This window comes from Cinclus cinclus, chromosome 9 (genome assembly GCF_963662255.1).
Source record: "Cinclus cinclus chromosome 9, bCinCin1.1, whole genome shotgun sequence".
NCBI classification, from domain to species: Eukaryota; Metazoa; Chordata; class Aves; order Passeriformes; family Cinclidae; genus Cinclus; species Cinclus cinclus.
This window is the reverse complement of record NC_085054.1, coordinates 9,064,716-9,078,183: the sequence shown is the minus strand read 5'-3', so window position 1 is coordinate 9,078,183 and position 13,468 is coordinate 9,064,716. Positions and strand designations below refer to the sequence as shown.

Here is a 13,468-nt window from a genome sequence, read left to right as displayed (position 1 = left end):
TAATCAAATGAATCAGTAACTAATACATCTGCACGTGTGAACTTTCACAAGATCATTTTCCTGTTACAGTCACACCGCAGAATTATGAAAGAAATAATTATCAACACTTTCTAATTATCTAGCAAAGTAATTTGGGATTCATCGTGGGCTTTCTGGGGAGGATCTCCTAAGTCCCACCTCATTTACCGCTCACGCACGCGGAAGTTTTCATTTTAAGCTCAAATGCGCCGTCGGGCCCTTTCAGGGCGATTTGGTTTGGTTGGATTGCTTTTTTTCCCTTTAAAACAATGACGGCGGCAGCCGGGCGGCGCTGGGACCCGCGGGCCGGGGCCGAGAGCCACTGAGCGCCCGCGGAGTGCTCGCGGCCTGGCGGGCGGGGGCCGCTCGCTTTGTCCGCGGGTCCCGCCGCCGTCTGCCGGAACGGGGGCAGCTGCAAGAACCCCTGCAGCCCGCCGAGGTCGGCGGAGCGCGGCTGCTGCCCCCTCCGCGCCGCCTTCGCGGCGAGGGGCGGAGAAGGGCGGAGGGGGTTGCGGTGCTTGCCGCCGAGCTCCGGACCGGCTCCCTCGGCCGCCGGCGGCGGGAGCGGACGGCCCGCGGGTGGGAGCGGGTTCCCCGGCGGCTCCACGCCGGGGCCGGCCGGCAGCGGGGCGGGCGTGCGGCCGCGCTCGGGCAGGCGCGGCGCTGCCAGCCCGGCTCTCCGCGCTCTCCGGGGTCCGGGCGAGCCCCGAGCGCCTCGGACCAATCCAAAGCGATTATGCAAGACGGCGGACCAATCAGCTCCGCCGTCTCATGAATATTCATAGGCTTGGCTGAGTCAAAGCTTTTAGGCGAGTTTGTGTAGATCTACAGCATCATGCTTAGACTTTTCAAAGAGACAAACTCCATTTTCTTATGAATGGAAAGTGAAAAACCCTGTTTCGCTTAAATTGGGTTCTTTCCTGTCCTGAGAAACACAACAGACCCCAAAAAGGCAAGCTGAAGAGAGAACACACACACAGACCAAGCGACAAGAAATGACCATGACTACCATGCCAGAGAGTCTAAATAGCCCCGTCTCAGGGAAGGCTGTCTTTATGGAGTTTGGGCCGCCCAGCCAGCAAATGTCTCCTTCTCCCATGTCCCACGGACACTATTCCATGCACTGTTTACACTCAGCGGGCCACTCTCAGCCTGACAGCTCGTACAGCACAGCTTCGTCCTTCTCCCGACCGCTGGGCTACCCCTATGTGAACTCGGTCAGCAGCCACTCGACCAACCCCTACATCAGTTCAGTGCAGTCCTACCCCAACAGCTCCAGCCTGACTCAGACCCGGTTAGAGGAGACAGGTAGGTGCACTCGGCTTTGGGAAGGGGGGGAGGGGAGGAGGGAAGGAAAGGCGGGAGGGAGGGTGTTGTATTTAAAAAAATCTATCGGGGGAAAAAATTAAATTAAGTTACAAAATATTAGTCATGAGAGGCTGAGGATCGCAGGGGACCAATACACAGAGCACACAATGCTTGGCTGGAAAAGAAACCAACCCAGATGTGCACGTATTAGTCTTCGTAATTATTTATTGCGTAGCGCTATAAACAATGTATGCAATTAAGGGTAATTAAACCTAAACTGCAGCCTGTAAAAATAGCAAACTTTCTCTGGGAAGAAGCCTGGGCTGCCATAATCGCCCGGAGCCTTTGTTAGCGTTACTCGAGCTTCACTTTTCTTCCTTCTCATTATTGTTATTGTTGATGTTGCTGTTGTTATTGTTACTGCTGCTGCTGCTGCTGCTATTACTGTTACTGCTATTATTGCTATTGCTGCTATTATTATTATTTATTCTGCACCGTTTGTTATTTGTAGGGGCCGAATCGGAGAAAAGCACTGTGGTAGAAGGAGGGGAAGTTCGCTTTAATGGGAAAGGGAAAAAAATCCGCAAACCCAGGACTATTTACTCCAGTTTGCAGCTACAGGCTTTGAACAGAAGGTTCCAGCAGACCCAGTACCTGGCTCTCCCCGAAAGAGCCGAGCTCGCAGCATCTCTGGGACTCACCCAGACCCAGGTACAGCTCCGACTGAGCCGGGCCCTCTCCCGTGTCCCCTCCGTGTCCGCACCGTCGGCGTGGGAGACCACACGGGTCACAGCCGCGGGCAACGGGGCGACACCCGTCCCGCCACGGGGCGCTCCCGGTGCTGTGGAAGCCCCCGCAGAGCCCGCTGGAGTGGGCCCAGGAGGATCCTGCTGGGTGGCTTGGCGTCACAAAATAACACAGCAGTCGAGGGGGGAATGAAAGAGAGAAGCTGGGGGGCCGCTGGGTGGGGGGCTCCGTCGTGCCCTGGAAGGGATGGGGGGATGCTGGACCGTACCGAAGGATGCTGAGCCCTGCCCCATTCCCCTTTTCAGGTGAAGATTTGGTTTCAGAACAAGCGCTCCAAATTCAAGAAGCTGATGAAGCAAGGAGGGGCCGCCCTGGAGAGCAGCGCCTTGACCAACGGCAGGGCTCTCTCGGGCAGCTCGCCACCCGTGCCTCCAGTTTGGAATACCACCTCCGCCTCCGGTAAGGCCTCGTCGGGGACCCCGGGCACCTACATCCCCAGCTACACGTCGTGGTATCCTTCGGCCCACCAAGAAGCTATGCAGCAGCCGCAACTGATGTGATTATATATACGTTTTCCCCTAACGCAAGCACTATCGGTCCCAAAAAGAATTAAAATTATTACAGGGAAAAAAAAAGAAAAAAAAAGAAACTAAAATAAAAGGAAAGGGGAAAAAAAGAGAGGGGAAGAGAGAGAAAAATAATAATAATAAAAAAACCCACAAAATAATCCCAAGCAAACAAACAAACAGGAGGTCTCTTGCCCATCCAGCCATTAGGACGCTGCACGGTAGCTCGGTGCAGGAGAGCACAGATGTGATGCGGGCCGGTTCCCACCGCTGACAGCTGACGGAGCGGCCCCGAGCACGGCACAACAGCCTGGGAGCAGAGCGAGCGCCGGCCGTGGCTTTGTGGGACAATCAGAAAAAGATGTCTGGGGGGCGGGGAAGCCCTCTACTCTGTCCTGTCTGTCTGTCTGTGTCTGTTGAAATGTAGGTCATTTATTTACTACCCCGATCTGACGGTCTCTTCAATTGCAAAGGGGAAGGAACCTGTACAATTTACCAGAGCTTCTTTCCCGCGACATTTTCTGTACCTTTCACTATCCATCTGTATATTTTTTGTTGTTGTTAAAAGGGGAAGACAGGGGGTTTATTTATTGATTTAAATTACCACTACGAGAGTGCTAGAAACAAACTCAGCTTGCTGAGTGTACTGCTTGGACGCACAGTTTAAACAAAACCACAGACGGTCCGTCGTCCCGTTCCCCCCCTTCACCCCGAATAAATCACCACGAGGGAAGGATGCGATTTTAACTTTTACAATAACTTTTATACTTCGCTGGTGTGGAGAGTTTTGGTCCGAATGATTTGCATTTCTCGCGTATTTAACAAAGGAAATAAATGCACATTGTTTGGTACTCTGAAGTGGAATTGCAGCAGCTGCCAGCGCTTTGCTGAGGTGAAGCAAGGCGCAGAGGACGGAACGAGGGCCTGGAGGGCGGCGGGGGGGACCCACCGGGAGGGCGGGCGGGCACACCCGCGCAAAGCCGGCCCGAAGTCGAAATGCACAAACCGACGTGCAGGAGCTACTCGCTGTACATATTTTATTCTTTATTATTATTATTATTATTATTATTATTATTATTATTGTTCTGTAAACATGTTGCACAAATTTAGCCTTTTTAATTATTATTATTATTATTATTATTATTATTTTTATTTCCGTTCTGTTTCGTGTGGCTGTAAAACATGATGCTTTGTGTACTGAGATCTTGACATTTTACTTGTGAAATTCGGAAAATGTGATAAACTGAGCTCGGCTGTGTTTAGTGTTCTATATGTCAAAGTTTAGTTTTATATTGAGAATGTTAACTTATTGCTTTGTATCTGGGGGAGGAAATGGAAAAAAAAAAAACCACACAAATCTTTGTACATAAGTTATAAAGTTTCTTTGAGACAGTAAAATTATGGTTTGGAAAAAGAGACACGCATGCTCCCTGTCTCGTAGCGCGGCCGGGAGCGGGGTCCGGGCCAGGCTCCGCGCTCCGCGGCGGGACGGCTGCGGCCGTAACCGGGAGGCGAGACGGAGGAGCGACGCGGCCCGGGCAGGGCAGCCTGTCCCCCGTGCGCCCGGCCGGGCCCAGTTAGGCGGCGGCAGCCGTCGCGATGGGTCGCGGGACCCTCGGCGCAGAGGTCGCTCGGAGCCGGGGGGAACCGGGCACAGCCGCGGGTATGGGAAGGGGATTTGGTCAGGCCGGGAGAGCCTCGGCCCCCGTTCCGACAGCCGAGCCGGCTGCCTACCCGCGCATCCCACGGGAGGCGAAGCCGTGCCGTTACCGCCGCGGTCACCCCAGCCCCGGGCTGAGCCGTGCCCGCTTCTCTGGGCTGGCGCAGCGCCGGGCGCAACCCGTGGCTGTTGCTGGGGTGGGTAAAACGCCGCAGAGCGGAGAGAGCTCGCAGCGGCTGGGCTCGGCCGGCCGCCCGTGCGCAGGTTCCGCGAGGGATCGGCTGCGCAGCCCCGCGGGGGCCGCGCTCACCCTCCCCGAGGTACGCGCCCAGTCCCCGGTGCGAGGGGCCGGTGCGCAGCCGATGCGCGGCAGCGCAGCGTCCGCCCGAGCGCGCACCCGCGGCGCGGGGCCCGCGGGGATGCTGTATCCGGCACGGAGAGCGCTCCGCAGCTCCGCATTTCCCGCGGTGCCACGGCCCGAGTCCGGTCCCGAGCGGCCCGAAGTCCCACGCGGAGCCCTCGGGCTCCGCGGCCCCGTAGCGAGCGCCCCAGGACCCGCGCAGCTCCCGCGGCGGCTCTGCCGGAGACCAAACACCTTCGACCGGGCCGAAGCGGGGTGGTCAAGCAGCTCGAAGGGCTTTAAAGATATATTAGCTTCTCCTAATTCACTAACATCTTGTTTACAGTTCAAATAGAGAAATTATCAGTTTTCTCTCAGCGAGGCGGTATTGAGTTAGAGGCTATTGTAATTGTACATTTGAAAATGTTAATCTCAATACAGGCCTAATTAATTCTGCCTTGTTGCTGACAAGTAGTTCATCAAATATCTGATTCGAAGATTTTCATAATGAGGATATTAATTAAACTATGAATAATCCAAAGGTGCTTATATTGAAACAATACCTCATTACAATGATTAAGCCCTGATTTCGAATATTATACCTTTACCAATTGTCACCCGGCAAATACAACCTTATGGATGAGCCCGTAAATAGCAAAATGTAATTTTGGGATATACTTTTCCTTGTTGGGGGAAAAAAAAAAGTGCCCCTCATTTTCAAACACTTCTGAAATAGGTTACACACAGCTTAATGATGATCAAAATGACTCTTTTCTGCAAAAAAAGACCCCAAAGTGCGCGTACAGCTGCAAACCCAAGAGGGTCAGCATCATTTCACTGTATTCTCTTCTTGATTACAAGCCGAGCCCATCAAACACAACATAATTACAGTAATTTCAGGTTTATTTATTCTAATGCAGTTTCCCCATCTCTCTGGTAATTATGAGCAATTTTTTCGCCCAGGGAATCTTTTTGCATTAACAAAAGAGATAACGCACTGAAAGCCAAATTTGCTGTGCATTGAGAAAAGCGAAGAAAAAAAAAAATAAAATAGGTGCGAGCTGCCATCTCTGCAATTCTCCTATATTGGAGCTCTGCAAATTGCTTGCAGGTGTATGGAGCAGAGCTGTCAATAGGAAGGGGCTTCCAAATTAGCAAATGCACAATGTTGAAGTAATGAAGACAGACTTAGCAAAATTGCCAAACAACAGATACCTCTTTAATATCTTCCACCCAAAAAGAAAAAGGGAGAAAAAAAATCCCCTTGGAGTGTCCCCGCGAACCCCCTTGAATAGCTGGGGATGTTGTACATGTGTCAATCTAATTGCAGAGCACAGAGCGGCCCCTGAAACTAGAAAAAAATCAAATATCAGAGCCCAAGCCCGTTTGCATTCGGAATTCGCTCCCTTCGTTTGACAGAGGGGGATAAGAAATCCCCGCCGCCGCCCTCCTACCCTACTCCTGCCGCCACCGCCACTCTCATGCCAGTGAAAAAGTGCCATGTCCCCCCCGCGCCGGCGCCTTTCCCTCCCCGCCTCCCGGCTCGGGACCGGTCAGTAAAGCTTCCCTTCGCAAGGAACCGACAAACGCACACCACGAAACCACCGCCGAAACCGAGCTCAGGCCGGCGCCGGCAGCCCCCGGCAGCGCGGCGGTCCCGGGCGGCGAGCGCCCCCGAGCCGCTCTGCCCGCGCCGGGCTCCGCGGCTCGGCTCGGCTCGGCTCGGCTCGGCTCGGCTCGGCTCGGCTCGGCTCGGCTCGGCTCGGCTCGGCTCGGCTGTGCAAGGCATCCCCACCGCCCGGCCCGCCGTCCCACTCCCTTCCTCGCCCCGGTTCCGCCGGGGCGGAAGTTTTTTCGGGGAGACTGGGTCGGCGGAGCCGCCGCCGGTATTTCCCCCCTCTCCCGGCCCGCGCAGGGCATCCGTCCACGCCGCGCCCCGTACACTCACCTACCCCCGCGAGAAAGGAGCCTGTGTCGCCACCCTTACCTTCAGCCTCAGTCCCTGAGGCTCAGGGCACAAGCCTTTGCTTTACAACAAACCAAAGGACCGAACGCGGCTTTTTGCTACGAAAGTTAGAAGAACGAGAGAGTGTGGGAGAGAGGGAGAGGATCGGGGAGGGAGAAAGAAAGAGAAAAAAAAAAAAAAAAAAAAAAGTCGAGCACAATAATAATATCCTGAGAGTGCAAATGTGGATTGAGATCCCCCAGAGATGCACATGCCTCTGAGCGCAGCAGCCTTTTTGCAGCTCTGCTCTTGCAGAATATGACTGAAATTTTCTGCTATATAGCCTCTGTCTTTATAGCTGATGAAAAAAATTGCAGATTATTAGCATAAATGTTTACTCTTCATTACGCTGATGACATTGTGCACTCGAGATCTTGGTAATCTTTGGGAAAATTATGAGTAATTTTTAAAAATTTTAAAGCAGCAGCAGTTACCATGCAATTCAGGCTAATTCTGCGTAGGCTCCGAACGGATATAATTATCGAGGAGTCAAGATGTTATGCTAAAAACTATGCATTGATATTCCCATTTATTATGTACATACAACTTTGACAATGTTGATGCTTGAAATAGCAGGAAATTGTCTTGCGCAAAAATTACAGTCCATATTAGGACATGTGAAATTGCGAAGAATTATATAGTAATTGCAGGCTTTCAGATGGGAGAGCCAGAATGCTCAAACTAGTGCAAATGTGGATAAAATTACAGATCAGAGCAAAAATTAGGGAAAAAAGGGGTCTGGGATTTTTCAAGTTGGCTATAGGATTCCGGAAGTGTCTAATGCCACATGATTGCTGCAGCTTTAGGGGAGACATTCATGCCTCAAATAACTCCTTTTGCCAGAGCCGCTTTAATTGAATTTCTCGTGCTTTCTCTTTTCACCGGGCAAATGAGTAAATCGCCTCCCCACGGTACCAGCCCGGCCGGCCCCGCCCGTGCTCCGGGGGGGCACAGGGTGCCCCCTCGGCCGGGCTGCAGCCGTGCCGCCCTCCCGGACCGGGCTGGTGGCGGAGCCGTCACTTACCCCGGCCGTCCCCCCGGCACCGGCCCCGCTCACCGCCCCTCCGGCCCGGAGCCGGGAGCAGGCCCGGCCGGGGGCGGAAGGGGGAACCTCGGCGCTGGGACGTGGGGTGGGGTGGAGCCGTGCCAGCCCCAACACCAGGCTCCCTCCCCCGCTCCGCAGCCCTTCCCGGAGTGCTGCGGAGGCCAGGCCGTCTCTCGCCCCCCGGTTATCCCGCGACTTTGGCCTGCTGCGGGCGGGCGGCCGATCCCCCCGCAACTCGTGAGGGGGATCATGGCTCTCAGCGGTGCGTGCCCCGTCCTGCCGGACAGGAAAAGAGCAGAAGAAAACCGCTTACAAACACACGCATTTCTATACGGGTGCATCTGCGGTGCGCTCCGAGCTGCTGTAACGCGCCTCTGCACCCGCCGGCCGCCGCCGACCCCCGCACGGGGTGAGCCGCATCTGGGATGAGAGCAGCGGGTGAAATACGGAGCCTGGGAGGACTCTGGAGGATACAGGGATGCTGAAGCACGAAAAACCTCATCGCATACACCAGGCGTGGACAGCCCAGAGAGGACTGATACCAGCACACAGCAAATAAATAGCAATAAATAAATAAATTGTAAAATACTAAATAACAGAAAGAAAGCGCGAAGGCTCCCGTCCTGGGTGTGGTGTGCTCTGCTCCCCGTCCGCTGACAGCGGTTCGCTGTTGGGCAGGTCCCTGTCCCAGGGACCCCACGCCGTTCCCGGCATCCTGCCCGACCCCACGGAGCTGAGCAACAGCCCGCACCGCAGTGCTACCATCGGACCGGAGACGCTGGGCTCGGAGAGACCGGGGCGCAGATGTTTGAGGGGAACCTTTATTTAACTTCGTGAAGCGCCTGTGAAAGCGATGGGGCGGAGGGACGGGGAGGGAGCGGGAACGGGAATCGTCTCCGTCCTGGCCGTGGCCCGCGACCACGGCTTCTTCGTGCATCCCGGACGACCGATTCAGTAAAACTTGTCGCCTGACAAAGTAGTGTGTCCTACTTTTGCCCCTCTCCGCCCCCCCCCGTCGTAGCCCGCGGGAACACCGCGCTGCCGGGAGCAGAGCTCCTGCCGGACCACGGGGCGTGGGGCCCCGCGGTGCTGCTCGCCACGCGTGCCGCCCCGCTCCGTGCTCGCCTCCCCAGCGCTTCGCCGTTCGCCAGCGGGGAAATTTCTTCTCCCCGGTCCGACCGGGCGACCGAGGCCACTGCCACCAGGTTTCCCCGCGGTCGGCGGGCGGGGGAAGGAGGGGAGAGATACGGGATGGGTCTGCCCCGCTGTGTCTTGGGACGGCTCTGGGCCCTCATCCCCGTCCTCACCGCAGGGTCAGCGCCGGCACTGGAGGGTAGCTACTGCTTTCCCCTTTGTCTCTCCCACTCCCTCCTCTCGCTTTCTTTGCACCCGACCCTCATCTTCCAACATCCCCCCATCATTCTTCGCTTTTCTTCACTCCTCCTTCGACCCCCGCCTCCCCTCGCCCCCAAGCCTTCCCAAGCTCTCAGAAGCAATCTGTCCTCCTGCTTCCCCCCTCCCTCTTTCCCCCCTTCTTTCTCCCCTCCTCCCGACGTGTCTCCTTGTGGGGCCGCCCCCCTCCGCCTTCCTCGGCCCCGCCCGGGCTCCTCATGCCAGGGCCTCTCGGAAGAGTCTCGGCCAGGCTGCGCATTCCCGACCACAGGCACGCTGGCCTGGGCCTTCATCTTGTCTGCAATGGGATCTTCAGCACCGCTCTCTCTGCCCGTGCCCTCTCCAAGAATGACGGGGTCCTCGTGGTGATGAAAGCCAGAGATGCCTCCTCTCACCCGCTTTAGCTTCTTCCAGCAGCACTGCCTCCAGGGATGCAGCCCGCAGGGGTTTGCCCTTCAGGGTTACAGCTTGGACGGGCACAGCTGGGAGGTGGCATCCCGAGTGGGGCGTCCCCGAAGGGTGCAGCAGAAAGGTCATCAAAGTGAGGGCTCAGCTCAGAGGCGTGCAGGGAGCGTTCCAGAGGGTTACATCCTGGAGGGGGTCTAGCCCTCGAGGGATTCATCCCATGAAGCTGAAATTTGGAGGGGGTCCTGCCTGGGAAGGGGTTCAGCCTGTAGGGATGTGCCCTTACGAGGTACATCCCAGAGGATTTCAGCTAGGCGGGATAAAGCTGAAGGGCTGCGTACCACAGGGCAGCATCTTGAGGGGCCCAGTCCTCAAGGGGCACATCTCAGAGTTGTCGTGCCTCCAGCCCTTGAAGCACCACAGAGGGGCTCAGGGCAGCCACCAGCTCTGGCCCAAGCGAAGATCCCATGCAGGTTACTGGCCTGGGTGCCATTGCCGGAGGGGCAAGGCGAAATGCCTCTGGGTCAGGGCTGCGCCGTAGGACCAGCTCCAGGACTGCTACAAATCCCGGGAACGGCCCTGCCCCAAACCCCTCCGGACCGCCATGGGAAGCTGTGAGACTGCAGCAGTCTGTCCCGGGTGAAATGTCGCTGGCGCCAGCAGGCGGGAGAGGGGGAAGGGGGGACAGCTCTGGGCTGCTGCAAGGCACTGCTGAGTGATTCATGGCCTCGCCGAGAAGACTGTCAGGGGCGAGATTTTATTGTAGACGGGAAAGAGGGGAAGGGGGGGAAATCACAGGCTTGCGGCAATAGTTAGAATGAGGAGGGCGTAGAGAGGACGCAGCTCTCCCTTCCAGTGAACACCCGGGTCCGAATCGACACCCTCAACCTCCTCCATCCCCCAAAAACTCAGCGTGGGCACCATGGAAACAATAATTTATTTAAATAATCTCTGCTTATTGTAAAAGAAACATTAATGACTGTATAAGTTTTCCATAATAAATAACCAAAAATACAGGTTTTTGTTGTTGTTTTCTTTTTTTCTCACGACGCTAGACATCAAAGAGATCAGGGACATGTCAGTGGGTAGGTTATCGGCGGGGGAACAGCAGAGAGGGGCGGAGAGGAAGGGGTCGCTGCGGCTGGCGCCCGATTCGGGGAAGCCCCGTCGGGGTACGAAACCAGCCCGGAGGCAGCGCACGGGCGGGAGCCGCACCGGCACCGCCGCCTGTGACCGGCCCCCGCCCCCGCCGGACGGTTTCGTTCACGGCTAAAAGGGATACCTTAAACACGGGAGGCTTCTGTTTTAAATCTACATATAAAAATTAGTTATCTTTATCTTTTTTTTATCGTTTTATTCTTTAATCCCCAACATCAATGTGAGGTTATCCGCAAAGGCACCTATCAACTTTAAAAAAATAAAAAATAAAGTTAACCAGAGTACTGCACCGGTGGTTTGATGAAAATGTTAGGGAAGAGGAGGAAGGTGGACGGAGAGGAGGGAGGGAGATGAGTACTTGTTCCTCAGCGTGGCTGTTTTCACGGCGGGAGCGAGGACCCCACGGGGCCGAATGCACACGGGCCCCGCCGCCGGTGGCAACGGGGCGGGACGGGGCGCGGAGCGGTTCCTCTCCGCCGGGACGGCCGGGGTCGGAACCAGGCTTCACCAAAACACCGGTGCTGCACGTCGGTGCCCCGCGGCTGCCGGGGGCGGCCCGCGGGCTCAAGTCTCTACAGCGCCTAGAAGATGCTGCTGCTACCGTGGTGATGCGGGGGCTGCGCCGGCTGCGGGAGGGGAGCGGCCGCCGGCAGGTGCGCCGGGCCGGCGGGGCCCGGCTGGTACCACGAGTAACTACCGAGGAAGGCGGCGGCGGGGCTGGGGCTGGCGGTGCCGGCGCCGCCCGCGGTACGTGGGTGCGGAGCAAAGTCCCAGGTTGGGGGCGAGGAGGGAGACGGCGGCGAAGAGCTGCGGCGAGGAGGCGGCTCCGCTGGGATCTCTCCGCTTTTCCACATCTTCTTGAACTTGGAGCGGCGGTTCTGAAACCAGATCTTTACCTGCGGGGAAAAGAGAGTCAGGCGGCCGCCGCCTCTGCGGCGCCTTCCCGGCGCCCAGACCGCCCGCAGCGGAGCAGGGACGCGCAGCTTTCGCAGCCCCGAGCATCCCCGGCGCTGCCTCAGCGGCGCTGCCGCTTCGCCAGCGCTCCCATCCCGGGCCGTCGAGGCGCCATGGGCCGGCCTTCCTCCCACGTTCGCACCGACTCCGCGGAGCCCCCCGGCGGGGCGGCACCTGCTCGGGGTCCCGCGGCGGGAGAGCCTTACCTGCGTCTGGGTGAGGCCGAGGGAGGCCGCCAGCTCCGCTCTCTCGGGCAAGGCGAGGTACTGGGTTTTCTGGAAGCGCCGCTGAAGAGCCGCCAGCTGGAAGCTGGAGTAGATGGTCCGGGGCTTCCGCACTTTCTTCGGCTTCCCGTTCACGATCCTGATCTCCGGCTCGCAGTCTTCCTTCTCTGCTGCGGCAGAAACGGCAACCCCAGTGAGAGGAGGCACCCCCGTCACCCCGGGCCCTGCTCGCAGTTCGGCATCACCGCCCCCCCCCCCCCCGTCGGGGCGACCCACCGGGAACGAAGGCTCTCCCGGCCCACCCCGTGTCCAGAGCCCCGACCGCCTCCTCGCCAGGCTCACCGAGCCGTCCCCCACGCGGAGCTCAGACGTACCGGAGTCGTTGTTGGCTGGAGAGGCCCTGCTGCCGTAGGGCCCGTAGGAGCCGTAGGCGCCCCCGTAACCCACGTCGTAGGCGGCCTTGGCAGAGTAGGGGGCGGTGCTGCCGCCCGCGTAGGGGTAGGAGCTCACGGGGCCGTAGGGCGGCCCGCCCGCCGCCCCGTGCTGCTGGTTGGTGTAATAGCTGCTGTCGGTGGCCGTGGAGACGGGCAGCGTGGGGGACTCCTGCGGCTTGTGCAGGCCGCCGTGCTGGTGGTAGCCGCCGGCGGAGATCTGGCTGGTGTGCATGTCCGGCATCAGACTCTCCAGCACCCCCGTCATCCCGCGCCCCCGCCCGTCGGGGCACGGGTCGCCGCCCCGCGGCCGTCCCCACCGGGGACAGGCGGTCAGAGCCGCGCCACCATGCTCGCCGCGCTCCGCCGGGGCGGTGCAGCCGCGCTCCCGCCGCCGCCAGCGGGACGGACTGTGCGCGCCGCGCGCCGCCGGGACGGCATTTAACACCGGTCACGTGGCGCGGCGTACGTCACCTAGCAACAGCCAATGCGGAGCCCGCCCGCGCCGCTCCCCGAGGGCTCGCGGAGTGCGGGACGGGAGCGGCGCCGGGCGTGGGGACGAGCGGCCGCGGGGGACCGGGACCTTCCCCGCCGCACGGCTCAGGCTGCTGCCCCTTTGGCTGGACGGGGCGGCCCGATCCGCACCAGCGAGGGCTGGGGGCCGCGGCTCAGCCCGGACTCTTCTGCCGTGCTGCCTCTGGTGCGTGCCCCCGTCTGACCGGCAACCCCAGGGAAAAGCCGGCGCATCGGTCCCTCCGTAAGCGGCATGCCTCCGCGGGCGCGCCTGACGGCGGGCGGAGCTGGGCGGCCGCGTTCGGGGGTGGGCTATTCTGGCCCCGGCATAAGCGTGCGCATCACGGGAGATCAGTAACCCGCTGTCTGTGCCAGAGCTTTCCAGCGACAACTCCGTAACATTACACGCGGAGGGGCGACATTCCGGCTTAGCACGCGTGTTTTGTACAGCAGCTGCCGACAGCGCCCGCGCCTGTTGCAGCCCAGGCAGAACGGCGGGCCGAAGGTGCCAGGCACCTGCGAGCAGCCGGCGGTGTCCCTGCCCTGTCCGCCGGCGGTTGCCCCGAGGCTGTCGGGGCCGGTTGTCGGTCGGGAGCGGCGGCGCTGCCCTTGGCCGCCCTCTGCCGGGGGCAGCGCCGCGGGGCAGCAGCCGGAATGGTGTCTCAGGTGCGCTGAGTAGCCCCTTCGGAAAGGATTTTTATT

The 13,468-nt window shown here is 58.7% G+C and overlaps 2 protein-coding genes across 3 annotated transcripts; one reads left to right on the top strand and one right to left on the bottom strand.

Annotated features, from left to right (window-relative positions):
• The first annotated feature begins 1,013 nt into the window (after window positions 1-1,013).
• Window positions 1,014-3,167, top strand: DLX1 (distal-less homeobox 1). 2 transcript variants are annotated; one of them, XM_062498441.1, is made up of 3 exons: window positions 1,014-1,326; window positions 1,838-2,037; window positions 2,379-3,167. In XM_062498441.1, the coding sequence occupies exons 1-3, from the start codon at window positions 1,014-1,016 to the stop codon at window positions 2,631-2,633; spliced, it is 768 nt and encodes a 255-aa protein (XP_062354425.1). In that variant the 3' UTR covers window positions 2,634-3,167. The 2 variants fall into 2 exon arrangements, with proteins under 2 accessions (XP_062354425.1, XP_062354426.1); XM_062498442.1 differs by lacking the exon at window positions 1,838-2,037.
• Window positions 3,168-11,225: 8,058 nt separating this feature from the next.
• On the bottom strand, window positions 11,226-12,521 carry DLX2 (distal-less homeobox 2). The gene is made up of 3 exons (XM_062498505.1): window positions 12,197-12,521; window positions 11,805-11,992; window positions 11,226-11,540 (listed from the first exon to the last, which is right to left on the bottom strand). The coding sequence occupies exons 1-3, from the start codon at window positions 12,519-12,521 to the stop codon at window positions 11,226-11,228; spliced, it is 828 nt and encodes a 275-aa protein (XP_062354489.1).
• Between the last annotated feature and the right edge of the window lie 947 nt (window positions 12,522-13,468).